The sequence below is a fragment of the Rhamphochromis sp. 'chilingali' genome (genome assembly GCF_963969265.1).
Source record: "Rhamphochromis sp. 'chilingali' genome assembly, chromosome: 8".
NCBI lineage: Eukaryota > Metazoa > Chordata > Actinopteri > Cichliformes > Cichlidae > Rhamphochromis > Rhamphochromis sp. 'chilingali'.
The window spans coordinates 22,790,657-22,818,605 of NC_137935.1; the positions used below are offsets into that span (position 1 = coordinate 22,790,657).

The following is a 27,949-nucleotide window of genomic DNA, read 5'->3' on the forward strand; positions in this document are numbered from 1 at the left end:
CCTCCTGGTCTTTCTTCCTCCTTCCCTGTCATTCACCATTTCTTGTCTGTCTCCTGTTGCTCACCATTTCTTTGTAATAATCCATCCATCACTCTGCCCGCTTCTATTTCCCCGAATATCTTCCTTATCTCTCCTCATCCTCATACCTCCCACCTACTCCTGTAATTCTCTACCTCCATCTCTGTCTTCCTCATAGGCAAGGAGATAAAGTGTCATTAATTAAAGGGACAGTTCTAATTACGAGCCATCTTAATGCTTGCTGAATTATTGGTCAGTCTAGACATACTTTAGAGGGAAGAAATGCAAATAGTCTCTTTCTAATTCTCTTTCTGCCCCCTGTATATTTTATTTTTTAACCTTTTTTTCTTCCATTTTCTCTGCATGCAAACAGAGAAAAAGATCATTAAAGAAATAACTTAAGAAATCCATAAACTTTGTATTTAACATGGTTAACAAAGTTTATTAAATCAGTAATGAGGTTAGGTCTAAGGGCGTAAACAAAAGCATAAATGGGAGCCAAAGGGCCAGTAAACAAACAGAGAAGCAAAGTCAGGCAGGACTTTCAGACTGAAATGACTGAAAAGCCCAAAGTGAAATATTAATGGAATGAAAACAAATTAAAATCTTTCTGAAATACAATTAAAAATAATTTAATGTATCCGTATCTGTTTCTTTGTCATCTTAAGAATATTTGTGATGTTATGTTTATGCTGTTAAATCTATACCTATACAGCTGTTCCACATAATAAACAAACTCAAAAACAATAACTACAGTACCTGTCTTTTCCAGTCATACAAGCTCAAGACCACCCACTAATGACAACGTGAGGTGGGTGGAAATTTAGCTCCAATTAATCTAGATGCTGGGTGGGAAATCCCAGATCAGTGTTTCTCCTCGTGGGCTTTCTCAGAGCAGTCAGAAAGCATTTGCATAGTCAGCAATTTGATAATTAGTTAGTTCATGGAACCTGCAGGAAATGCTGCAACGCTTGAGTGTAAACCAAACTGGTGCACGAAAGGAAGAGTGACCATTTGAAGTGAGCAGTCACAATAAAGTTTTTCAAACAATCTCAGACTCAGACTGTGGAACTTTACCAATCAGCGAAGAGGCTCAAATCCCATAGCTAATCCTCCCTTTTTCTCCTTCTTTCACTCTCCCTTGCTGCTGCTCATGATGGAGCCTCTATTCATCTCTATCCCACTTTCACCATGACTTTATTTTTTAAGTCTTTTTCCTCTTCCAGTCTTTTCTTGTTTTTGTTCCACTGCTGTCTGAAAAACTATTCCATATCCTTTCAATGGTTTTCACTCCCACTTTGCTTCTGTCCTTGTCAGCTGAGACCTTGCTTTACCTTTTCCCTCTGCTCCTTTACCTTTTCCCCCCTCCCCTTTATATCTTATATTTTTTTTTCCCTCAGATTTCTTTTGGCCTCAAGGAGAAAGATCAAAATGTCTGCTGGTGGAACAGGGCAAGCAGTTTGTTTACACCTCATTATTACTGTTCCATATAGCCCCGCAGGGGGACACGCAGCACTTATTGTTGATGAAACGAGACACATGCATGTAGTCACACACTCTGAGCCCACAGTCACGAACACTAACGAACACACGGATAACCCCAATTAAGCCTCCGTTCCTTTATCTTCTTTCTCCAGTGTCAGCTTTCTGCTGATCATTTTCGCACTGATTCACTCCCTGTTTCAGTTTTTAAAGATTCTTCTGTCTCAGACAGAGAAGCTCCCTCTGAATTTTCAGCAGGTCTCAATTCATGTTTTAATCATTGAGCTTGGTGAGGAGCTAGCGTGCAGTATAATGAGAAGCTGAAAGAACAACAAGGCAATATGCAACCTCTTCGAACGCAATGGAGAGGAAAAAATTTTTCATTGCAACTGAAGTGTATTTGCATGGCAAGCCGCTCTCATTGCAGAATAATTAAAACACGAGTGACCATGTTGGTAACAAATTAACGATATGAGAGAGAGGGAGTGGCTGGGAGGAAACGGGAGTGGAGAAGAAGAAACTAGGAGGAGGGAAGAGGAGGGTATGGTAAATGGATGCCTCTCACTTTCTCTCTCTAGGGTAACTTGTGCAGGATTTCCTGTGCAATGCTAATATGTAATACACACTGACAGGCTGTATTAAGAAAAAAAAATCCATCATGTGAATATTCTTTATATCTTTTATGATACCGACCTGTGAGGTCATTATTAGGCCAGGAGCCCAGCTCACAGGCTTGGCAGGTGTACTCATCAAACACAAATTCATTTTCTTTGCAGGGGGTGCACGTCCAGCAGCAACTCACTTCACCTTTACGGATCACCTGAAGGAGACAGAATACGCACTCACACCATAAGCAGAGTTCAAACGAAGCCACTGTATTAATGTGAAGCTTTACTTTCAGTCATGTCACATAAATGATCTGTAGGAGGAGCAAAGAGGTCTGGTATAAAAGTAGAATACAGGCTGAGGTGAAAGAGGTGTAGGCTGGTAACGTAACATGATACAAATCAGTTTGTGATGATAATGAAAATTCCTCAAACACTCATCATACTAATAACTTTATTATTCAGTTATTTTAATCTAATTCCGGGTCTACTGTGTGAAAATTACTCATCTTACCTTAATCTGCCCTTTGTCACAGGGGTCACTGCAGACTGACTTGATCACGCTCTCTTTGCTGGGCCAGATTTCATCATCATCTATTTTTAAGCCTCTGTTGTCCCAACTGCCGACGTTTATGTAGTCATAGTAGTCCTTCCCCATCTTTTTGAAGTTCATTATTTCATACCTGTAAACAAAAGGTGCACATTGAACAACAGTGGGAGGTTGTTTGCACTCCATAGAGATCTATGACGTCTCTGCACAGTTTAAAGCACCTACCTGCCGGGTGAGTCTCCGTTTTCATCAAATAAGATTCCTTCCCCTGACACACCGGTGAAGTTGGTTTTCATCAAAAAGTCCAGAAGTCTAGCCCCATCAATGGGTCGCATGGCATCGCACAGGCCCTTAAAACACATAGATGGTCATGTTGCACCCAGAAAAACAGTTATGACCATCAACTTTAACAACATAAATTTCCATAATTTTATGGAAGTAAATTGTGTACAACTGGCCTTTCAATTAATTATTATTCTCAAAACATGTTCACTGTACTTTGGAAGCAACACAATGTAAAGATAAAATTTAACCAATCAGCTGTTGAGGTGAGTCGGCTCGCCACATTCTAGAAAAAGTGAGGACAGCGTGGCAGTATGGTTTCCTATGCAGTGCCTATTCTATGCAAGCCAAACAGTGCAACATTTTCACAATCATCTCATAAAGTTTAGTTAAAATTAAGCCCATGTTGACATTTTTGCATTAATGAATTTTAAGTCATCCCCACAAAGTATGTAGAGGTGAAGCAGCACCGGCGTTTGGTGCCAAAAATACAGAATCGTGCTGCTCTATACTTAAAATTTAGCATTTTGTTTTCTGAATTTCTAAGTGAATATGAAGTTTGACATATACTATCAGTGTTTGGCATCATTTTAATTTACATTTTCCTGAATAAATGCAAAGTGTTGTCCAAAGTCTATTATATTTCCATGTAAACCTCTTTTTTAAAAAAAGTTCTTGGGTAGTGATGTAGCTCGCAAATTTGAGCTGCTGTGCCAAATTCTGAAATACTACTGCAGGAGCCTTGGTTCAAGTGTCTCCCTCCCTTCTCTCCTGTCCACTTAGTGTCCTGTCAAAACTAAAGCCTAAAAAGAGCCCCAAAATAAAATCTTACAAAAAGGTCAGCTTTCCTTGTTCGGTTCCTTCCTTTCTTTGAAACATGACAGCTAGAGGCTTGCTCAAGCAAATACACTTGCATTTTTCACCTTTTATTAGCTGCGCCTCAATTTTCTAGCAAAACATTGCTTACTAAGTAGTGTGCTGAAAGTTGGAATCGTGGCATCAGAACTAAGTGATAGCGTCAGACGTCAAACTGTTATTGTAAGCAAAGAAAGACTAAGTGTGCATTAGATTATGGCTAGACCTGAGGTCTGAGAGGGGGTGTATGGCATTTGACTTGTTCAGAGCACAATCAGGACATCATCAGAACATCAGCACAACAAGCTTTGTTTGCTAAGAGATGAAAAAGTAACTTCATCACAGTAGCGCAGTGCTGTGTGTGGAGATGCAAACAGGAAATAATTAATATATTAATTAATTTTCTTTACCTGTTAGAGTATGGGATGTATTTGCACAAATCTTTAGAGCTTTAAATACCAAATGCAAACTAGGACAGGACCTAAAATGTAACCATTTTACATCTAATTCTTATCCTTTCGTCCTTTTCCATTAGTCTTGCTAAGCTGGTGGTCTGTTTTGGTGAGTTTGCTGAGAGTCTCTTATATGTAATCACCATAGAAACTGCTCGATCAGCCCAGTTTAACCTGCAGGAGTTTGTGAAAGCTCCTGTAACATGTTTTACTTTTGCAGCGGAAATAAATATATGTTTGGGGAAAACAGCTGTCACAGATAATGAGCTCAAAAAATAGTCTGAAAATAGTAAAGTAACTGCTCCACAGGCACTGCTGAAACCCTTCAGAAATCTCAGCAAGACCTTGGAGAAGGATCTTTACTGGTGTTCCCAGACTTTTGGATACCAACTTACATAATGTGATAACAAGTCAAAAATGGGCCGCGTGGCAACTGTACCATGGCATCAATACTTAGGCTCTGTAAGTCCTGCTATTTTCCCTCTCCATCTCTTCATTACCCTCATTTTGTCTGTAGTATTGTCTTAGTGTACCCCTCCTTATTCATCCACCAGAGCAGCACCTACCTTGTAACCTGGGCAGAGTGACCGTTGCATGTTATGCAGGCCATATGCCATTGAGTAGATGGCGTTAATGACAAATCCCATCTTAGTGTCCTGTGCATATTGCTGCCGAAGTGACTCTCGCTCTGCAGAGGTGAAGGGGTAGAGTTGGGGGAAATGGACAGTTGGGTTAGTGAGGAACAGTAGGTAGAAAAAAGGCAAACATATCAGAGAAACTCTTAATATCCCCTTTAGGTTTTATGAAAAAACTGTCCCCGCCAAACATCAAAGACCGCTGTCATTTCTCTTCCTCATCAGTTACTTTCCACCTCCGTGTCTCATTTTCTTTCTGTCTCTGTCTGTGTCCTGTTCATTTGTATTTCACGTCCCATTTCATTAGAATACATGAGACACGGGTCCCTTTGATGCTACGCTCACACACTGTTTTGCCTATGAATGGGGGGAAAGGAACAGAGGGAGAAAGACATGGGGGCGGATAGAAGCTGAAAATAAAGGGTGGGTTCACTCACAGCCACACGAGATGGCTGCAGATGAACCGGAAAGCTCTGTGCATCCATGTGGTCTGTGTGTAGGTGTGTGACTGTGTGTTCACACATTCTCTTTGTTTGTTATTTGCATTAACAGCAGCCATTACAAAAACCTATCAAAAGAAATGCAGATTGGTACTGTGGCCTGTTATGCAGACTCAAAACAATATATGTTGTCTGCCAACAATACAGCCTCTCTTTTCTTTCAGTATTCAAGCACAGCTGTAAATTTCTGGTGTTATCCCTTATGTGAGTAAAGGGACTTGACCAATAACAAACCTAATGTAAACTATAGTAACTCTACCATTAAAAATGTTCAAGTGCAATAACGGCAGTCTATTTTTGACTGTATTTCTATTTCTGTCTGTACTTACTGCTGCAGGTGCGGTTGTACTTGCTGTTCTCCTGGGTGTGACCTTTTAGTCGACACTGAAAGCGATGCTGCCAGAACTCTGGAAACCAAGGGTTTCTGTGATTGTTTTCAGGACGAAGTTTAAGGTAGTATTCATCAAACCATTTCACGTCAGCCGACTGGAGCTTGATGGTAATCCCGCCGGCCGCTTCCTTAACATAGCCATCTGTCACATCATACCTGTCCGCCCATCCATCACTGCAGAGATACAAATAAAATGATGACTAGAATTAATTCAGTCCAATTATCTGTGCTCCACTTTTTCACATCCAAACAGGATTTAATTTTTGGGTAACAGATGTCAATAATATGAGAGAAGACCAACGTCAAACATCAAAATCAAAACAGACAAGCAAGAAGGCCCTGCAGGAACACCACAATACTGCACAAAAGCAGAGGAGGAGTTCTTGTAGAGTACAGTATCTCCACATTTGGTGCATTTTTTTTGTGCCAAGACAGCCAAAATGCAGCTCAAGTATGCAAGACTGCAGGAGAAATATTAGGAGAAATGAAAATAATGTCAGTAGTTGATATTATCACAATACTACCACAGAGTTATTTCCCACGATCACTTTGGAGTTTGGACAGTTTTTCATGTCATCTAATTCCATTAAATCACACAGAGAATGGCCATTTCTGCACTGCACAGTTACATCCTGATTGTTTGATTTTAAAATCCAGTGTGGTGGTGTACAGAGGCAAGTCTCACTGCCCAAAAATGTATAAATCTAACTGTATATACATGTGCTATCAAGGAAGCTTCTAATGAATCTTGTACTGGTCCTTTATTTCCCCTCGTAGTTGAGCTCCTGCGTATTTATTTATTTATTTGGCCTTTTTCAGCTTTATTTGTCAGACGCAGTGAGGCGAGGCCAGGAAAGCAGGGGCAGAGAGAGGAGGGGGAAGACATGCAGCAAAGGACTGTGGGTTGGACTCGAACCCAGGCCGGCCGCTCTTAGCCGTACGGCATGTGGCCACCATTTTAGTGCACAGAGCTAAACTGGCGCCAAGCTCCAGTGTTTTTAATGCCGAATAGAACCATGACTGACATCCTCATAGAAACTCCTCCACTATAGGCTTTTGACTTCACCAGATGCTATCCCAACAAATAAACTGCAGTACAGTCTTTTACAGCTTATGTCAGCTTCCCAAATGTGCCCCATCTACTCAGTCTGCATCATTTCATTTTGTTTACTCTCTCCTTCAGTTTTTGTATTGCCTCTAACTTCTCTCCGCTGACTGTTCACAGTAAATGGCTGCTTATGTCTGAGCGTGGTTCAGCTGAAGGTCTCTTCCTGTCAAGAGGAAATTCTTCTTCTCGCTTTCACTAAGGTGGGAAGAAGGGTCAAATTGTGGGATTGTCTGGGTTTGCTTAAAATCCAAGGTACCTTTTCACAGCAACCGCAGAGGAAAGTGGGCCATTCGAGTTTTATTATATCTTCACAGCTCAAAATACAGGAAACACTTAGGGGTGTGCAGGTTTAGCTTGAGAGGTAAAGCACAGGGTCAGCACTATGTCACTGTAACAAATAAACCCTTTTTCGCACATCCACACGCAGACACTGTAGATGACATTTACTTTGTAAGTTTCCCAGTTCCCTTGCAGGAATGGAAGAAAAGAAAAAAAAATTGAAACAGAGTGAAATCAAACTAAAGTCAGAGAAACAGAAATAAAAAAAGAGAACTGCCGTGAAAGCTGGCACAAAACCAACGATTATCAGAGAGACAGATGACAGGGAGGCAGGGAAAGCTTATATCATTATGGACAATGTCCAAAAGTCATTTTATTGCTGAGAAATAGACAGAACTAGGATGCACAGACACATAAACACACACGCATGCATACGCCAGCCGGGCTCAGAGACGATCTAGGTCAAATGGAGTATTTTGGCTGCAGCTCAGCAGCAATGCCTCGTCAGACACCAGCAAGACGAATATAACTTCCTCACAATGCACATACATAAACTGTGGAGACATATCGCTGCATTTTGCATTTTTTGGAGGAGATTTGGGTTTACTGTTCCTCAAGGAGGAACAGATGGCAAAGTGAGTGTGTCTGTGTGTGTGTGAGAGAGCAAGATAAAGAGAGAGAAGTGGATGTGAATGACAAATCCTCTCTCGTCCTTTCACAACTACACCCAACAAGGCCTCAAGCAAGACAACGATCTTTCTTTCTTCCTTCCTTCCTTCATTCTTCCCTTCTTATTTTTTTCTCTCTCTGAGCCTCCGGAGAACAAAACTCATTTTCTCCAACAGCATTCCTTGCAGTGTCTGTCTGCCATCAAGCGCATTCCCCCTTTTTTTTATTCTCTCTGTTGTTGCTGTCACCTCCTGCCATGTGGCTGTTGTTATAAATCAAGGTAGAAACATTTCTAGATTGCAATCCATTACATTAAACTTACAAATATAAGTGCACAAGGGTGCAATGTGTGGTGTTCTATTGGCATGAAAGGGCTGGGGGTTGATGTGCTTCTATGAGGAAAGCTTGTTAACCTCTTTTAATGCTTTTATTATAGCTCTTCTAGTTATTATTTTGGTTATATGAAATTAACCAGAACAATGGATGTTTGTTTGATGTCCATTTTCATTGAAATATGGTGTTATGGGTTTCATTTAACAAAATAAATGAATAAATAAATGAATCAAACTTCCAGTGACACACAGAATAACCAGCCATGGAATATCTACCAATTTCATACCAGATTGTTGTAAACATCACATTTTAACTCGATTTGAGATCATGTGTCTTTAAAATAACTCCATAAAAAGTGAAAGTCAGTGGAGCTGAATTTTGGCCGCTGACTGCAGTAAATGTTTGTCTATGGTGCCATGCAGAGGATGAGGGATCGATGAACAGCTCCCCTGCGGCATGAAATGAAAGGATTTGGGATATTTATGTGAGATTTTTCCTCCTGGACTTTGTTTAACATAGTGTTGTACTGACATTATGACACACAGCAGGTTCCAAAGCAAGACAGCAAGACAGCAAGAAAGAAAGAAAGAAAGAAAGAAAGAAAGAAAGAAAGAAAGAAAGAAAGAAAGAAAGAAGAGACTGACAGGCAGGCGAGTGAAATCACAGAAGTAGAAAGAGACATGCCGAGGTAAACAATCAATGATCATTAATCAGCACCATCTAATCCTCATCTCATCAATGGGTTTCTCCTTTTTTCTCTGACACAGGTTTTTTTTCCCCTCATCTGTCTTTTTTTTCTTGCCTCCTCTCATTATCGCCTCACCTTCAGCTTTCCCTTGAGCCCCTTTGCTCTGCTTTTCTATCCTGTTCTTTTTTATTCTCCGGCTCTGTCACATTCCACTGCAGCCATCTGTAATTATGTGCCTCTCACTCTCTCTTTTTTATGCCTTTTTTGCCTCACCGACTTCATTTTCTTACTTTTCTTTCCATAGATAACGCCCATACTTTCAATACATAATTACTTGTTAATACACAGGCACATTTCTCTCATTATTCTTCATGTTTAGCAATTATACTTTCCTCTTTTCCTTCTTTAACTTGCCACCACTTTGGTAACTTTCCAGGTCACACCTGCAGCTCCCCAAAAAAATTTTGCAACATGCACACTCTTCCATTAATCATCCTCCAATGTTAAGTAATGGACATGGAAACTTGTGGTTAATTATAATTAAGTATGTATTTTAAAGGTTTTTGCGTACAAAACTTACAATGCTCACAAATACTCAATGTCTCCCCCTCCGAGTGCACAGCATGTATCCAGACATGATAGCTAGTCAAACTTCCCCTATGCTTTTGGTAGCATGTCTAGTTTCAGTGCAGCCACTGTTCTTGTTATGCTACCTACCGCCAACCACATGAAACTCACAAATCCCCTATTTCTAAGAGGACGTGCTTCAGCTGTGGGATTAAATCGCTGAAATCAGATGATTCTCTTTTATACACCCCATATTTATAAGCAAGAAAATTTTTAAAGCAGCATTCATGATTGTATGGGGGGTGCATTAATGCCCCTCGGCATGGGTAGCACACCCATTAATGCTGAATGATAAATCCAGGATTTGGGGCAAAGTATGGTGCCATCCAGATGACAACTTTTTTTTTCTTTTAATTTGGCCCAGAAAATACCCGTCCACATTCTCCATGTATTACAAAACAAAAATGGAAAATCTCTGGCTTTCCATACTCCTATGGTTTACTGCAAATGTGCTCTAGCATCTGCTAGCACCAAAATGAGGAAAACTAAAATGTAAAATGAAAAGTTTGCTTGCTTTCAACTATTTTGACGAGTGAACTTGTTTGGTTTAACGCAGTGCTGAGTTCTGTTCTGAATTTCAAATATGAATTTTGAATACTGTAATTCATGAAAACCCTTAAATTTCTTTGCTGTTTTGCATCACACTTTATCCTGAAACTGCTAAACTCATTCTTTCCTCATGAATGTCCTTTTACATACCCAATACTCAATCACATTGCTCGCGTGTTAATAATAGGATAACACAACTTTTCCAGCCTTTCATTGCTCTACCAGCCCAACTTTTGGCTTCACACTCACACTAATGACTGCAGAGGAAAAACAGAAAACAAAGATCTGCAGTGATTTATCAACAAACTTCTAATTGGGCCCTTCAGAAAGCAATATGTTTTGTGAGCTCTCCAGTACAATTGCTGCAAATGATATTTGCTCTGTTCTCTGTCTTGCATAAATAAAATAATAGTTTCTCAGATGGCTAGATGACTCCCACACATTTTGGAAAATGGAAGTTGTCTCCACAAATAACACATTTTCATCCAAATGCCAGATTCCTATTTTTAGTTTTTCACTGAAACATTTTACGGCTGTTCACACGTGCAGTTCACTGTTGTGCTCATGTGCAAACTGTTGTTTCTTTAAACAATATGCAATATCACTTAGCTAATTATTTATTAAGTAGCATTTTTTAATCTGAAAGTAGGGACTATTAATAAAGGACTGAGTTCACATACAGAGCCTGCATTAGACTGCTTTAAGGTGCCTTACATGTGAGATGTGTCACGTTCAATTTTGCTGTGGTGCAGTGATACTTTTGTAACACTGCCTGTTTGGTATCTTGGTGACTTGTTTGTATCAAAGTAGGCTGTAGGCGGAGGCACAGTCGGGTGGAATCTTGGTTCTTTTTCACACTGCAAACTGTAACGTTGTTGTCAAGGACAAGGACATGCTAGAAATAGGTCTTTTTTAAATGACTGTACAGCACCTACATATAATTAATGTGTTAATCTGAATGTTTCAAATACAAATTACTCACAGTCTGCTAAATATTTGTGGATTCCTGATTACTAAGGAGCTGCAGCATGCTAAGAAGCAAACCTGCACATCTTCAACAAGGATATTAGGATCCTTTAACAGAGTGAACTCACTTTGTTCAGGTACAAAGTGCCAGCGATTCATTGCATGGACCACACTGTTCTACAAAGCATGAGAGAAGTTGGTGTGATATGCGATGACTGACACTAGTTTCCAGCACACCCACTGCTAATGTATGGTAATTGATTCATTTCAGTTCCCACCTCATTTGTGAGAGCACAACAGGCAAGCTGCATGCTTCCAATCACAAAACCACCAAAGGTGTGTGAGGTTTGTCATCACTATGTATTTAAAGAAGCTTTGTACTCTTTACTTTCTTGCCAAAAAATGATTAAAGCCTACAGTTTTGAACAAAAACACAAGGATGCACTTGCGATATGCAACTGTACAGGTGACGTCACAAGTCTGTCTGTCTGTCTGTGTCTGACAGACAGACAGATAAACAGATAGTTAAATATATATATTAGTGGTGCAACGGATCACAGTTGATCCATAATCCAAAACTGATCCTACTCCACGGTTCGGCACGCACGTGATCCGAAGATTCGAAAAAGAAGGAAAAAAAGTATGTCTATGGTGTGCGTGGTCAGTCTGTCAAGCGATAGTTATGGCCAGCGCTAGCGGCCCAAGTGGAGGAGCAGAGGAGTTTGCGGCATTTAAGCAGCCCTTTGCTGCCCAGTCCGACTGGGCTAAAGCTATTACAAAAGCTACTGGGTGTTTAGCTGCAGACGGGAGGCCGTATTCCGTTGTGCAAAACAAGGGGTTTAAACTGTGATGAACGTGCTTGAGCCACGCTATGATATCTCGTTCCGCATCCACTTCAGTGACAAGATTGTACCCAGGCATGTATGAGCAGGAAAAGTTTAAAGTTATGGCTGAACTGTCCCAGGCATCTTCTGTTGCCCAACTACAAATGGACCTCCAGGTCAGCGGAAAGCCACGGGACTGTGACCGCTCGTTATATCACAGCGGAGTGGTAGATACAAAGCCCTGTACTGCCCTATATTGCGCCTTAATTTGTTTTTATATAATTGCGTGGAATGAGTCTTGAGTTGAATGTTTTTAATAGGCTAAAAAGACTTAAATAAGTTAATAAGTAAATGTTAAAATGTTGTCTTTTTTTCTTTTTTTTTTGCTGATCCGAAAATTGATCCGATCTGTGAGTTAAAACCGTGATCCGATCCGAACGTGAGATTTTTGATCCATTGCACCACTAATAAATATACAGTATATATATATATATAAAATTCCCCACTCGCCCCTGTGGGCGGTTTATCCTTCAAGCTTCAAGTCCTCTACCAGAGGCCTGGGAGCTTGAGGGTCCTGCGCAGTATCTTAGCTGTTCCCAGGACTGCGCTCTTCTGGACAGAGATCTCCGATGTTTTTCCCGGGATCTGCTGGAGCCACTCGCCTAGTTTGGGAGTCACAGCACCTAGTGCTCCGATTACCACGGGGACCACCGTCACCTTCACCCTCCACATCCTCTCGAGCTCTTCTCTGAGCCCTTGGTATTTCTCAAGCTTCTCGTGTTCCTTCTTCCTGATGTTGCTGTCATTCGGAACCGCTACATCGATCACTACGGCCGTCTTCTTCTGTTTGTCTACCACCACTATGTCTGGTTGGTTAGAAACCACCATTTGGTCCGTCTGTATCTGGAAGTCCCACAGGATCTTAGCTCGGCCATTCTCCATCACCCTTGGGGGCAGCTCCCATTTTGACATCGGCACTTCCAGGTTATATTCGGCACAGATGTTCCTGTACACTATGCCAGCCACTTGGTTATGGTGTTCCATGTATGCCTTGCCTGCTAGCATCTTGCACCCTGCTGTTATGTGCTGGATTATCTCTGGAGCATCTTTACACAGCCTGCACCTGGGGTCTTGCCTGGTGTGATAGACCCCAGCCCCAATAGATCATTCATATATATATATATATATATATATATATATATATATATATATATATATATATATATACACACACACACACACATATATATATATATATATATATATATATATATATGTGTGTGTGTGTGTGTGTGTGTGTGTGTGTGAAGAGTAAAAACTGATTATGTGCATACCTGTAGATGTATCTGTAAAAACACAGTAATTGTAAACAGTAGTATCATACATCAGGCTGATCAATCACTCTATTTTTGATCACAATGGCTGTTTTACATGACATCCTCGCTCTGCCTCTCTCCACATGTCTAGGAGCCGAAGGCCGTCGCCATGGTTTCCAGCCCACGCTCAACCTGCCGTCTGTACTTTGCGTCTCATTAGAAGCACACTGGATTTTAAGTGTATGCACACACGCACACACACTTTTCTATTCACTATTCAATTAACATCAGGCACCCCATCTCTACCAATATTGGAAATGCTATTTGCATAACCGTACAGTATGCCAGTGTTGTAGGCCACTGCACCACCTTAAGCAGAACTTTTAAAAACCAATCCTACATACAGAGGCCTGGGGCAATTGCCTTTCCATTCTGTTCATTCAGAGTATAAATAGAAACTGGAACTCATTTGCAAATTATTATTAATTTTCAGTCGGCTCTTTCTTGGTTATGAAATCTATCTAAGCCAGGCGTTTCCAACTCTTTAAGTTCCAGGCGAGGTCTTCCAGGTGGACCAAGCACAATGAGCAAATGAAAATAAAAGATTTTAATGTATTCCCCCTTGCCATCACACTAACAATCATTCTTATGAAAATAGTCTCATGTGGAAAAGCAATTTACCCTTCCATCGATCAACTTGAAGCCGTCTCTCAGCTGACATAAAGCAGGAGAGAGGGACACACACCCTGTCTAGAGTATGCTAGACAGGGTGCCAGTCTATTACAGGTCAAACACAAAGAGAAACAGACAACCACACTCTCATATCCACATCTACAGTCAATGAAGAATGATCAAAGAACCTATTCTGCATGATTTTGACTGTGGATGGAAACCAGAGAAAACCCATGAAGGCAGACTGAGAACAAGGGGGGCTCAGCTGACCAGGAGGTTCACACCCCAAAACAAACAAAGTAACGTAACACATAATGTTTACGTGAGACAATTTAAATATAGTTCATTCTAAATTATTTGTGTTTCTTTTCCATATGGATATTTACAGAGAAATACAGCACGCACGATCAACAATTATGTAATCCTTGCACCTAGAAAAAACCTGTTTCTACTTGCTGTCTCCATCTGTTGCATCTTGATTTCTCTCAATTCAGCCATTCTTATCTTTTAAATTCAATTCAGTTTTAGATGTGAAAAGATGTGCAAGAAAGACAAGATGATCTGGCCCATTTTGATCCTGAACCATTATCTTTATTAGGTCATTTGAGATACACATATGTCTATTAATCACCCGAAACAGCAATAGTCATTAATTTCTGGTTAGTAATCACAGATTTTAGATGGTTCTTTTGTGATATGGCATCCCTTTTGCCTTCAAAGATTCATCAGGGTGTTGGAAAGATTCCTTTCGTTCCATATTCACATGATAGCGTCACATAGTTGCTACAGATTAATCAGCTGTACTTGCATGATGTGAATCTCCTTATTGGATTAAGATCTTTTGACTGTGGAGGCCAGTTGATTACAATAAACTCACTTTCATGTTAAAAACACCCAGTTTGAGATGATTTAAGCTCTCTGACATGGTGGATTTTATCCCGCTGGAAGCAGCCATCATGATTACACTGTGATCACAATAGAATGAACATAATCAGCAATGATTCTCAATAAGACTGTGGCATTTAAATGGTGATCAATTGGTATTAAGGAGTCCAGGTTGTGCCAAGAAAATATCCAAAACTTTATTAAACCAGCAGAAGCCTGAACTGTTGATACATGGCAGGATGAGTCGATGCTTTCATGCTGTTTATGCCAAACTTTGACCCTCAGAAATGTTTGTCTGCATACCTTGGCTGTAACAAGTGGTTATCTCAGAGACCGTTGCCTTCCTGTCAGCTCAAAGCAGCCTGGCTATTCTCCTCTGACCTCTGAATTCAACAAGGCTTTTTCACTCAGAGAACTGACACTCACTAGATATTTACTCTCTTCAGACAGTTTCTCTGTAAATCCTAGAGATGTGCAGGAAATGCTTACTTGGAGCTTCAGTGGATTGTTTTTACCCAAGCACCGAGCTACTGTGATACGATTGGCTGATTTGATATTTGCATTTACGAACAGACAATAATAATTAGCAAAGATGCCATGAGTGTAAGTCACAGGATTTCACCAGAGCAGAAAGGTGAAATGAAATGCTTAGTGTAGCATGACACAACATGTGTGATGAATGAACTTCTACACTAAACTAGGGCTGCTCAATTAATCAAATTTTAATCTAAATTACGATCTGGGTTTTCAGCAATCATTAAAAATGACTGAGCTGATTATAAGCACCTCCCTCGTGCTTTACTCTCGCGCTGCTCTGTGTGGCAAATCGAGCGCACCTCTCTGCGTTTCGAACATGCGTCACAACAATTAAGAGGACCCGAGGAAAGCTCGGAAAGCTAAGCAGAAGTTATTTGGAGAGGAGAGGATAATGGCTGCTGAAGAAAGAATGCACTTCAGCAACTTCAGTGGTGTGGAAACATTATGGGTTCGTGGAGTCAGACGTGGATCAAGTAGACATAGTGTGTAAACTTTGCTACGGTGTCGTAGCTGCACCACAGAGCAACTAAACATAGATGTTTACATTTTTCATTTATTTTTTATATTGCAAACATTTGCACTGTTATCAGTATTTGCACACTATTTTATATTATTTTGACAATCTTTAAAGCCATTATTCAATACTTTGTTATTGTTAAATAAATATCGTCAAATAATCGAGATCTTAATTTCAGTGAAAATAATCGTGATTATCATTTATGCCATAATTGAGCAGCCGTACACTAAACTGTAGGGACTGTACAACTGTACAAACTCACTGAGATATGGTGAAACTGGAAAGGTTTAAAGCTGAAACTATTGTTTCAGGTATCATACAGCCAGGTATCATTGTTTTGGGGTGCAATGATACCTGGCTGTATCATTGCACCCCAAAACATATCTTTGTTAATCACTTCATCCAAATTAAAATGAGTAAATGGAACACAGCATTTGTGATTCCACAACTTTAAATTCATCCATTCTATTGTTTCTTCCTGACTTCAGTTGTGGTTGCAGTTGGTCACGATACAGCTGTGGATGTTTTGCCCGAATTTAATTCCCAGTCTCACTTTATTGTGTGGATGCCTTAATAGGCATCCACACTATTGAGTTCCTGTTTCTCTTTATTCTTTATTATTCCGGGTGTTTCCGTACACTTTTCGCCGTGGAACTACTCCCACAGTTTTCATCCGATTTTCGCCATTCAAACTTTAAAAAATTCTGCTCTTTCTGCTAATGCCGGCTATGACTTTTGGTGCTCATAACTTCTATACTTTTTGAGATATTGAATTGTTTTTGCAATATTTTTTGCCCATTTCTGCCATATCATTAGTGGCCTCACTGATTTTCCTTGCCGGCTTGACCTGTGTTTTAGCTCAGTGAGATGAGCGTCCGTTCTCAGACTGGGTGGCCCGGGTTCAAATCCCGCTTATGGCAACATTTCTTTCAGTCAATACTTAAACTTTTTTAACTCTTTTCAACACAAATTTAAGCTTTTTCACCCCTTTTCAGCACAATTTTGAGTTTTTTCACAACTTATCCTCTTTTCAGCAGAATTCTTCTGACTGAACTCTTTTCAGCAAAATTTTGAGTTTTTTCTGCTGTTTTCAGCACAAATACCAGCTTTTTCAGCTGTTTTCAGCAAAAACCTCTTTTCAGCAGAATTCTGCTCATTCAACTCTTTTCAGCAGAATTCTGCTCATTCAACTCTTTTCAGCAGAATTCTGCTCATTCAACTCTTTTCAGCAAAATTTTCAGTTTTTTCTGCTGTTTTTAGAAAAAAACATTTTTCAGCAAAATTCTGCTGATTGAACTCTTTTCAGAAGAAATTTTGCTGATTGAACTCTTTTCAGCAAAATATTCAGAGTTTTCACCTCTTTTCTGCCCAAATTCTGCTTATTCACCTCTTCTGAAACATTTTCAGCCTTTCCACCTCTTATCAGCACAATTCTCAGCCTCTTCTGCTCATTTCAGCACAATTGTCAGTCTCTCCACCTCTTCTTTGTGAGAATGATTGTGGCGCAGTGAGATGAGATCCTCCCTTGAGTACCAGAAGGGCCAGGTTCGAATCCCGCTCTGGCCAAAATTTTTTTTTGTTTTTTTTTTCAACTTTTTCAGCTTTTTTCAGCAGACATCCTCAGCGTAAAGGCATCCACACAGCATTTTCGCAGGAAATGCAATTTTTTCTAGTTAATATAGAAATTTGGATATCAGTCCAATCATTGTAGTAAAATTGGTTTAGCTCAGGAAAACAAGGTCAGAGATTTTGGTTTGGCAAAATACTTGAATCTGATCTGAGGTTGTGCTGCCAATAGGTCACTTTAGTAATTGTGTGGATGCCCTCAAGGCATCCACACTATTGAGATCCTGTTTCTCTTTATTCTTTATTATTCCGGGTGTTTCCGTACACTTTTCGCCGTGGATCTACTTCCACAATTTTTGTGCTATTTTCACCGTTCAAACTCTAAACTGTTCTGCTCTTTCTGCTAATGCCGGCTATGACTTTTGGTGTTTATTACTATTATACTTTTTAAAATATTACACTTTTTTCCTTTAATTTGTCCCATTGAAATGAATGGGAAACTTCCACAATTCTGCTAAAACTTTCTTGTCTTTGAAACTTAACTACTGCCTCATACTTTCACCTAGAAACTCCATTCAAACTTTAAAACGTTCTCAAATTATTGGGCTATTCCTGTGTGATTCAGCTTTTTCAGATCTTCTACCGTTTTCATCTTATCTCTCTTTAAGTCTTCAGTGGCAAAATTGTGATTTTTCAGAAAATACATGCGTTGCTATGGTTGCTATGCAATTAACTCAGAGGGGACAGTGAAACTGTTTGAATTTTCTCTTCATGTCCAAACAACTTCTTGCTACTCGCTCAATTTCCACTCAAGCCCCACAAATTATACATCAAAACGTAGGTATTTTTGCTGGCTTTCAGAAAATGCCCCTATCATTGTTGTGGGACTCATAGATATTTTGCAAATCTCCTCAGAGTAACACAAAGTGTGAAAACTCTCCATATAAACTCAATGGAGAGTTTGTTCAAAATCACCGCTGGATTTCTGTAATGAGAGGCATTTTCAAATTGTCATATCTCCTTAACGAAGCGAAGTTAAGACATAAGGCTTGTCCCTGTATATCTTCAGACACTCCTGATGCTCACAATTCAAGAATTATTTTCTCACCTATTACCGTTCTGAGATGAGTTAGACTTGATTGAGGGGTGGAAATTTGTCCCTCGCTCAGATTTCATCAGATTTCAAATTCTGGAAATGAGGCACTTTTTTCTCTCATCATATCTTTTCGATGGATTTCCACAGAGCCCTGAAAATTTCCATGACTGTTCACCAAAGCCTGCTGTTTCTTACGGTGAAAGAATGATTTTGATGCTCCATATAGATTTAGAGTTACCAAAGGTTGTTTGAGAGCAAGTCAAGGCAGTTTTTGCTTCGCCTCTACACAGTTACAGTGTATTACAAGTCATATATCTTTAATAATTTATATTTTATCTCTGAATTAAGAAGACCTGAAGATTCCCCCATCTCTTCTGAACAAAACGATGTCTGAATGACCGTTCTAGCCTCTACGGTTAGGAAATTATGGCCATTTGTTCGAGGGGAATCCTGAATGTCAGAAATACACTGAAGAAAACTCACACCTCTCTCTGTGTCTGTGTGTGTAAGGGCTGACTACAGCAGGTGCAGCTAATTTAACTGACCTACATATACCAAGCCCAGACTCAACAGCTCCTGTTCCCTTTACTGTCTGTGTATGTGTGTCTGTGTATCAGTATTTCTCCTATGTTTAAGTATTACTCCTCAATCATAGTATTTCTGCTAAAGCAAAGTACTTCTACTGCATCTTAGTACTTGTGCCAAATCATAGTATTTGTACTAAATCATAGTACTTGTGCCAAATCATAGTATTTGTTGCACATCATAGTATTGGAACCAAAACATAGTATTTGTCCCAAAGCATCGTATTTGTATGGAGTAATAGTATTTCTTCTAAATCATAGTATTTCAATCAAATCTCAGTAGTTGTGTTAAAATGCAGTTTTATTGCCAAATCATAGTATTTGTACCCAATCATAGTATTTTTGCCATGTCATCGTATTTGTGCTGAATCATGGTATTTTTGCCAAATCGTGGTATTTGTGCCCAATTAATAATTCTGTTATGTTATAGTATTACTACTAAGTCGTAGAATATCTGTTATGTTATAGTGTATCTGTGGAATATAGTATGTGTGCCAAATCGTAGTATTTATACCAAATCACAGTATTTGTGCTAAAACATAGTATTTCTGCCATATTGTGGTATTTGTGCAAGAACATTGAACTGTTATGTTATAGTATTACTACTAAGTCATAGTATTTCTGCGTTGTTGTAGTATTTGTGCTAAAACGTAGTATCTCTGCCAAGTCATAGAATTACTGCTATTTCATAATATTTAAGCGAAATTACAGTGTTTCTGCAAAAACATTGCATTTCTGCTAAATCATAGTATTTCTATAATCTTATAGTACTTGTACTCAATTATAGTATTTGTACCAAAACATAGTATTACTGGTAAAACATAGTATTCCTGCCAAATCATAGTATTTGTACTGAAACATAGTACTTCTGCACCATCATAGTATTTGTACTAAATCATAGTACTTGTGCCAAATCATAGTATTTGTGCCAAAGCACCGTATTGTATGGAGTCATAGTATTTCTTCTAAATCATAGTATTTCAATCAAATCTCAGTAGTTGTTAAAACGCAGTATTATTGCCAAATCATAGTATTTGTACCCATTCATAGTATTTCTGCTAAATCATAGCATTTGTGCCAAATCATGGTATTTGTGCAAAAACATAGTATGTCTGCAAAACCATAGTATATCTCTTATGTTATAGTATTACTACTAAGGTATAGTATTTCTGCCAAATCATAGTATTTGTACTTAATCATAGTACTTGTGCCAAATCATAGTATTTGTTGCACATCATAGTATTGGAACCAAAACATAGTATTTGTCCCAAAGCATCGTATTTGTATGGAGTAATAGTATTTCTTCTAAATCATAGTATTTCAATCAAATCTCAGTAGTTGTGTTAAAATGCAGTATTATTGCCAAATCATAGTATTTGTACCCAATCATAGTATTTTTGCCAAATCGTGGTATTTGTGCCCAATTAATAATTCTGTTATGTTATAGTATTACTACTAAGTCGTAGAATATCTGTTATGTTATAGTGTATCTGCGGAATATAGTATGTGCCAAATCATAGTATTTATACCAAATCACAGTATTTGTGCTAAAACATAGTATTTCTGCCATATTGTGGTATTTGTGCAAGAACATTGAACTGTTATGTTATAGTATTACTACTAAGTCATAGTATTTCTGCGTTGTTATAGTATTTGTGCTAAAACGTAGTATCTCTGCCAATTCATAGAATTACTGCAATTTCAGTTTTTTTTGGAAATCTGTTATGTTATAGTATTACTACTAAGTCATAGTATTTCTGCCAAATCATAGTATTTCTGCCAAAGCATCGTATTTGTATGGAGTCATAGTATTTCTTCTAAATCATAGTATTTCAGTCAAATCTCAGTAGTTGTTGTTAAAACGCAGTATTATTGCCAAATCATAGTATTTGAACCCAATCATAGTATTTCTGCTAAATCACAGCATTTGTGCCAAATCATGGTATTTGTGCAAAAACATAGTATGTCTGCAAAACCATAGTATATCTCTTATGTTATAGTATTACTACTAAGGCATAGTATTTATGCCAAATCATAGTATTTATGCCAAATTACAGTATTTATGCTAAAACGCAGAAATACTACCTTTTAGCAGGAATTTCTACCAAAAGATAGTACTTCTGCTAAATCAGAGTATTTCTGCCAAATCATAGTATTTGTACTAAATCATAGTACTTGTGCCAAATCATAGTATTTGTACTAAATCATAGTACTTGTGCCAAATCATCGTATTTGTTGCACATCATAGTATTGGAACCAAAACATAGTATTTGTCCCAAAGCATCGTATTTGTATGGAGTCATAGTATTTCTTCTAAATCATAGTATTTCAATCAAATCTCAGTAGTTGTGTTAAAATGCAGTATTATTGCCAAATCATAGTATTTATACCCAATCATAGTATTTTTGCCATGTCATCATATTTGTGCTGAATCATGGCATTTTTGCCAAATCGTGGTATTTGTGCCCAAATAATAATTCTGTTATGTTATAGTATTACTACTAAGTTGTGGAATATCTGTTATGTTATAGTGTATCTGCGGAATATAGTATGTGTGCCAAATCATAGTATTTATACCAAATCACAGTATTTGTGCTAAAACATAGTATTTCTGCCATATTGTGGTATTTGTGCAAGAACATTGAACTGTTATGTTATAGTATTACTACTAAGTCATAGTATTTCTGCGTTGTTATAGTATTTGTGCTAAAACGTAGTATCTCTGCCAATTCATAGAATTACTGCAATTTCATAGTTTTTTTAGGAAATCTGTTATGTTATAGTATTACTACTAAGTCATAGTATTTCTGCCAAATCATAGTATTTGTGTGAATTTGTATACTGTAATATCACTGTATTATGTAGTGGCTAAGTAGGGGCTGTTTACTAAGTGCATCAGTGCAAATAGGTCATCTCTTGTGTTGGAGTGCCCTCTTGTGGTGCCTTTTGGGTAGTGCCTTAGTAAATGGGAACCCTGTAAAAAGTGGCATCAGACTGATTTGTAGTGGAGGAATTTGTTGCCAGTTTTCTTAATCTTTAATCTGTATGCATGTTGTAATGCATACCCTGTTCTTAATCATAGAAACCACACCATATCACCTCTCCACATCCTCCTACTGTATGCCATACCTCCCTGTACCATCCATCTGACCGCAATAAACTCCACCTGTGGTAATCTAATCCCTGGATGTCAGCCTCTCCTTCTGACCGAGGATAGTTATAGTATTTGAGCCAAATCATAGTATTTGTGCTAAAACATAGTATTTCTTCCAAATCATAGTATTTGTGCCAAAGTATAGTATTTCTTCCAAATCATAGTATAACTGCACAATAAAGGTTCTTGAGCCACATCAGTGTTTGTGCCAAATCTTAGTATTTCTTCTAAATCCTAGTAATTCTGCTCAATGATAGAATTTCTGCTATGCTGTAGTACTTTTTTCCTAGATTGTAGTACTTCTACTAAGTCAAAGTATTTCATGTAAATCATAGTATTTCTACCAAGTCCCAGTGTTTCTGCTAAATCATAAATAATGTTTTAGTACAAATTGTATGATTTGGCAGAACTTTCTGTGTTCCAGCACAAATGCTATGATTTGGCAGGAAAAAAATATTATTTAGTATAAATACTAAGTTTTAGCAGAAATACTATGTTTAAACTTTAAAAAATTCTGCTATTTCTGCTGATGTGTGTTATGACTTTTGACCATTGAAATGAATGGAACACATTATCAATGTGGTCACTGATTATGCATGATGGGCTGAGCTGTGTTTTAGCTCAGTGAGATAAGCATCCGTTCTCAGACTGGGAGGCCTGGGTTCAAATCCAGCTTATGGCAACATTTCTTTCACTTAACAGTTAAACTTTTTTTTAAACTTTTTTCAACACAAATTTCATCTTTTTCACCCCTTTTCAGCAAAAATTTCAGTTTTTTTAACCCCTTTTCAGCACAAATCCAAACTTTTTCAGCTCTTTTTCAGCAAAAACCTCTTTTCAGCAAAATTCTGCTCATTCAACTCTTTTCAGCAAAATTTTCAGTTTTTTCTGCTGTTTTCAGAAAAAAACTCTTTTCAGCAGGATTCTGCTCATTCACCTCTTTTCAGCAGAAATTCTGCTGATTGAACTCTTTTCAGCAGAATTTTCACCTCTTTTATTGCCCAAATTCTGCTTATTCACCTCTTCTGAAACATTTTCAGCCTTTCCACCTCTTATCAGCACAATTCTCAGCAGCTTCTGCTCATTTCAGCACAATTGTCAATCTCTCCACCTTTTCTTTGTGAGAAAGTGTTTGGCTCAGTGAGCTAAATAGCTGCCCTTTGACCAGGAGGGCCAGGTTCGAATCCTGCTCAGGGCAGCTTTTTTTTTTTTTTTTTTTTCAACTTTTTCAGCTTTTTTCAGCAGACATCTTCAGCGTTAAGGCATCCACACTGCATTTTCACAGGAAATGCAAATTTTTCTAGTTAATGTCTGAGTTCAATAATAACATGCTACGCGACCCCAACCCACCCACTCTCTAGCTGCCATGGCAACCTGGCAAAGATTCTAGATGAGCATCTGCTGCTTACAACCATAAAGAGTGCACACACGCATAAAGACAGAAACACACCCACATCAGTGGTCCACCAGCAACATATGACAGCTTTAATTAGCTGGACAGACAAGTCGAGCACGTGACTACACCTAGATACTGTAGATGCTTACAACTGGAAAGTAATTGTAAAACGGAAGCTGGTGGTCCAACATCCGACAGCCTTACATTCACTAATTTTGAAGTAAGAATACAAACAAGGCAGATGTCAAAAGGATCCAAGTCACTGAATTTGGCCGCTTCATCTTTTCAAAATGCTGCTGCTATTGTAGCTGAAGGCTCCCCATGCACAATAACACAGCAACAAGTGTCAATTTCTGTCAGTACACACAGCAATCTGAGACTTTTCAACCAAACAGGAAAATCACAAAAGTAGCAGCTATGTCTCTCACGTCAAGTTTTAAGTGTGAGGACTTAAATAGCGGATGCAAGATAGCTGTAATTTCCCCACAGAGGTATAGTTTTGACTCCACCATTATTATTGGTATGATTTATAAGAAGAAAGCAAACAAACAAAGAGGCATGGAGTCGAATGGGAGTTTAACCAACAAAGCCTGCATGTGCTTGGAAAAGGCTGGGGAAAGAGAGAGATTGGTTCAGTGACGCTGTGCCGGTGTGTTGTAGAAAAAAAGGGAAAAAAAGAGCTTAGCCTGAAGGTGAAGCTGCTAATTTACTCATCAATCTACATTAATAACCTGACCTAAAAACTTTGGGTCACTATGGATAGAATAAGAAAAGAACAATAAGCTTCCCATTTTAGACTCTGTCTTATAGAGGGGACAAGAAGTCCAGTCATTTGCGAAGGGCTCAGAGGAGGAACACTGCTCCTCTATGTTGAATAGAGCCAGTAGAGGTGGTTCAGGAGTCAGACTAGGCTGGCTCCTGGATGCCTGCTAAATGAGGTGTTTCAGACACGTCTCACTTGGAGGAGAGCCTGGGGTACACCCAGGGTTCGCTGGGGAGATGACGTCCCTTGGCTGGTCTTTCTGATGACTTCAACTGAAAGCGGTAGCCACTCCTGAGCTGTGCCGGCTCATCTGTTAATGGCCTCAGCCAAACGGAGGTCAAGGTTCACAGTTACAACAGCAAAACTCATTAAGCCAAATGTCAGAACTGTCTCACACATAGACACAGCGGCGCTAAAGTCTGAGCGTGTGTGTGTGTGTGTGTTTATGTGTTTGAGACAAAGAGAAAGATGCGAGGCCAGTCTCCATGTGTGTGCCCAACTGTGTAATTTTGAGACTGATCGGACCACTTTACACGCCCATCATTCAATAACACACACACACACGCACGCACACACACACACACACACACACACACACACACACACACACACACACACACACACCTGCTTATCTTGGCAGCAGGTTCACTTTTACTCATCTATTGATGCCACACTTCATTACCCTCTGTCTCTGTTTCTTTGACACTCTTTTGCCTCTCATCTTTTCCTGTTTGCCTTTTTTACTACATGTGGACTTTCAACTTATCCTAAACTTATACTGTAGCACTACAATTTATTTATTTTTCTCACATTTCCATTTTATTCTACTCTCTCAGTTGATAGCATTTGTATTTTTTTTACAAGAATAAAACTTAAATTGAGAGATTATTCCCAATATTTTTCTAGAAGAAGCAATTAAGTAATGCCTGATACAGATACAAGCACATGCACAAAAGATTCATATTCATAAACAAAAGAAAAATATATAGACTCCATTTGCATTTGCAGACAATGGTCACAGCTTTATATATTATGTTATTGACAGTGTATAATTAGTTACCTTTGATATCTACAAAGCACCAAAGGCATATAGATTTTTGCAACATTATTTTTCCCTTGATTTGATGTGTGACACAGCAACATATTCCCTCAATGCATTCAAGTAAGACTGTGTTCATGAGAACGAGACATGGAGACAGACAACCTGGACATATAACGCCTCAATTGTTGCTTTTACAGAGGAAAAGAGAAAAACAAAAAACCTGAAAGTGATGTTCAGACAGCCCATTTGGCTCACTCTCATTCATTCTGGACTGACACACTGCAGCCACTATAGCTCAGAGAAGGTCATTTGGACAGAAGGAGAAGTGATGAAACAAACCAAAAGCACTTTCATAATGGAGAAAAATGAATGTTTAAATCTGTTACTGCAGTACGACAGTATCATCCATTTTCCAGCATGTTAACGTCCACAATACCACTGACCATCTGGACCTATTGAAACTTACTCCAATACTGTTTGTCACCGAGTTGCTGTCCTTAGAAATAAAACAACACGCAATTAGGAAGAAATGTTTTGATCGTGTTGCGAAAACCCAGCACACAAGGTCAAACCACTGCTGCACCACACAAAATCCACCACTACGAGTTTGTGTATTTTTGATCAGTGTATCCCCGGTGACAACTAAATCTCAAACCATCTAATGCAACAAATGTGTGCAGAATAAACATGAAAAAACAAAATTCAAATGACAGCTCACATTTGCATTTACACTCAAAAATAATAATAACAGAAACACCACCAAGCTCTTTTGTTGTGTGATTATAACAAAAGGTTTCTCAAATTTGCTTTGATTTAATTTACTTGACTTTAACTGTGCTGCAGAGTGCAAATACAAATTTAAGTAGACAATGTACTTCAGTTTAAATACTGGCAGACATTCTATATACCTACTTTAATTTCTTCATTTTAGTTTTATTTAAATTATGACTCTACTAATGCCCTAAATTCTTAGAAATATTCTGCTGAACTCTTGAAATTAAGTACAGTGTGTGTGTGTGTGTGTGTGTGTGTGTGTGTGTGTGTGTGTGTGTGTGTGTGTGTGTGTGTGTGTGTAAGGACCAACACATCATCATAATTACAATTTGAATATTTAAATCTGGATTCAACTGTGGTCTCTGTCCACATATGTACAGATTTTAACTGTAATTCATCCTGCTAGTTTAAGTCTGACTTCATTATCTATTGCTGGGTCCAAAGGCTGGTTCACTTCCCAAAATTAAACAAACTCAGGCTCCACTTAGACTTGGTATAAATTCTTTCAGTTTCATTAAAATGATCAGTGTGGCTGTTCTCTCCCCAGTGTTGCAATTAAGTTTAAAGTCCAGGAATCCATGAAAAAGAGAGGAAGTTAGCAAGCAAGTTTCCAACTAAATATGAAATACCATGTTCTAACTGAAAGATTTTAAGTACAATACGCTGCTATAACTTTGGATGTGAACAAAAATGGAAAACTATATAGGGAATAGCTTACATATAAAAGAAACAGAGCAATGACTAGGTTATAAGCACAATAGCACAGGGAAGTTAAAGGATAAGGGTTAAATTTTTCTTATTAAAAGTATTTGTTGAGGCTGAAATACCATCATACGACATGGGATGTTTGGTCGATGAAAAAGAGAGCATCCGATATGACTTATCCACAAAGTGAGGTTAGTCATTAATATGGTGCTACACGGTTCGGTTACTATTAAGGTAATCTAAACCATGGAACCTATGGATTCCTATTAGTCAGCTTAATGTCCACACTGGAGCCCGTAGCCAGTTCCAGGGTCCCAACCAGCCAGTGAATTAAAACCTAGGACCTTCTTGCTGTGAGTCTACAGGACTAACCACTGCACCATGGTGTGTCCGCGCATATAATACTAATAAGAAGAAGAAGAATGAGAAGAAGAATGAGGAGAAGAAGGAGAAGAAGAAGAAGAAGAAGAAGAAGAAGAAGAAGAAGAAGGAGAAGAAGAAGAAGAAGAAGGAGGAGGAGAAGAAGAAGAAGAAGAATCTTTTCCTTTCTTTGCTCTAGTAACTGAAACACTGAAGAAAAACACATAAAAGAAAAAAACATCCAGTGAAAATAGGTGCAAAGAGTGAAAATAACTTGCAATTGAGCATTGCCATGAACGGAGACAGATACAGAATGAGAGTACAAGGTAGGTTAGAAAATGGATGAGTGCAGATAACAGAAATTATTCCCCTCCAGCTGTGGTCTTTGTCTGGATGCAGTCAGGTGTGAGAGCAATACACACACACACACACACACACACACAGTTGGTCAAGAGATGTACATAGTCACCGGTTCACTAAAAATCTCATCTGCTGTGAAAGGTGTGCATGCATGAAACTAGGAGTAAAAAAGACTTTTGGAAATCTCAGTATTTGGGATGATCACCTACTTCTTGTTTGTCAATCGGTATTGTTTGCCAAACTTTATCAGAGAAGATAAAACGTGGAAAATAAGTACAAGGGAGCAATAAACAGCAAACCAGAGAGAATGAGACCGATGATTGAAATACCAGAGGGCGTGAAAAAATAAAATCCACTGAGCTGAGAAAGAGAACAAGAGAGAGGTGGGGGGATAAAGTGACACAGATAT

The 27,949-nt window shown here is 38.7% G+C and overlaps 1 protein-coding gene across 1 annotated transcript in view; it reads right to left on the reverse strand.

Moving 5' to 3' along the window:
* grm5b (glutamate receptor, metabotropic 5b) overlaps positions 1–27,949 on the reverse strand; it is a 92,673-nt gene that overhangs the window by 17,765 nt on the left and 46,959 nt on the right. Inside the window, exons 7-11 of the mRNA XM_080888417.1 lie at positions 5,709–5,944; positions 4,811–4,932; positions 2,881–3,005; positions 2,620–2,788; positions 2,194–2,320 (exon numbers count right to left, since the gene is read on the reverse strand). Coding sequence (XP_080744543.1) covers positions 2,194–2,320; positions 2,620–2,788; positions 2,881–3,005; positions 4,811–4,932; positions 5,709–5,944 — 779 coding nt within the window. The remainder of the gene's footprint in view (positions 1–2,193; positions 2,321–2,619; positions 2,789–2,880; positions 3,006–4,810; positions 4,933–5,708; positions 5,945–27,949) is intronic.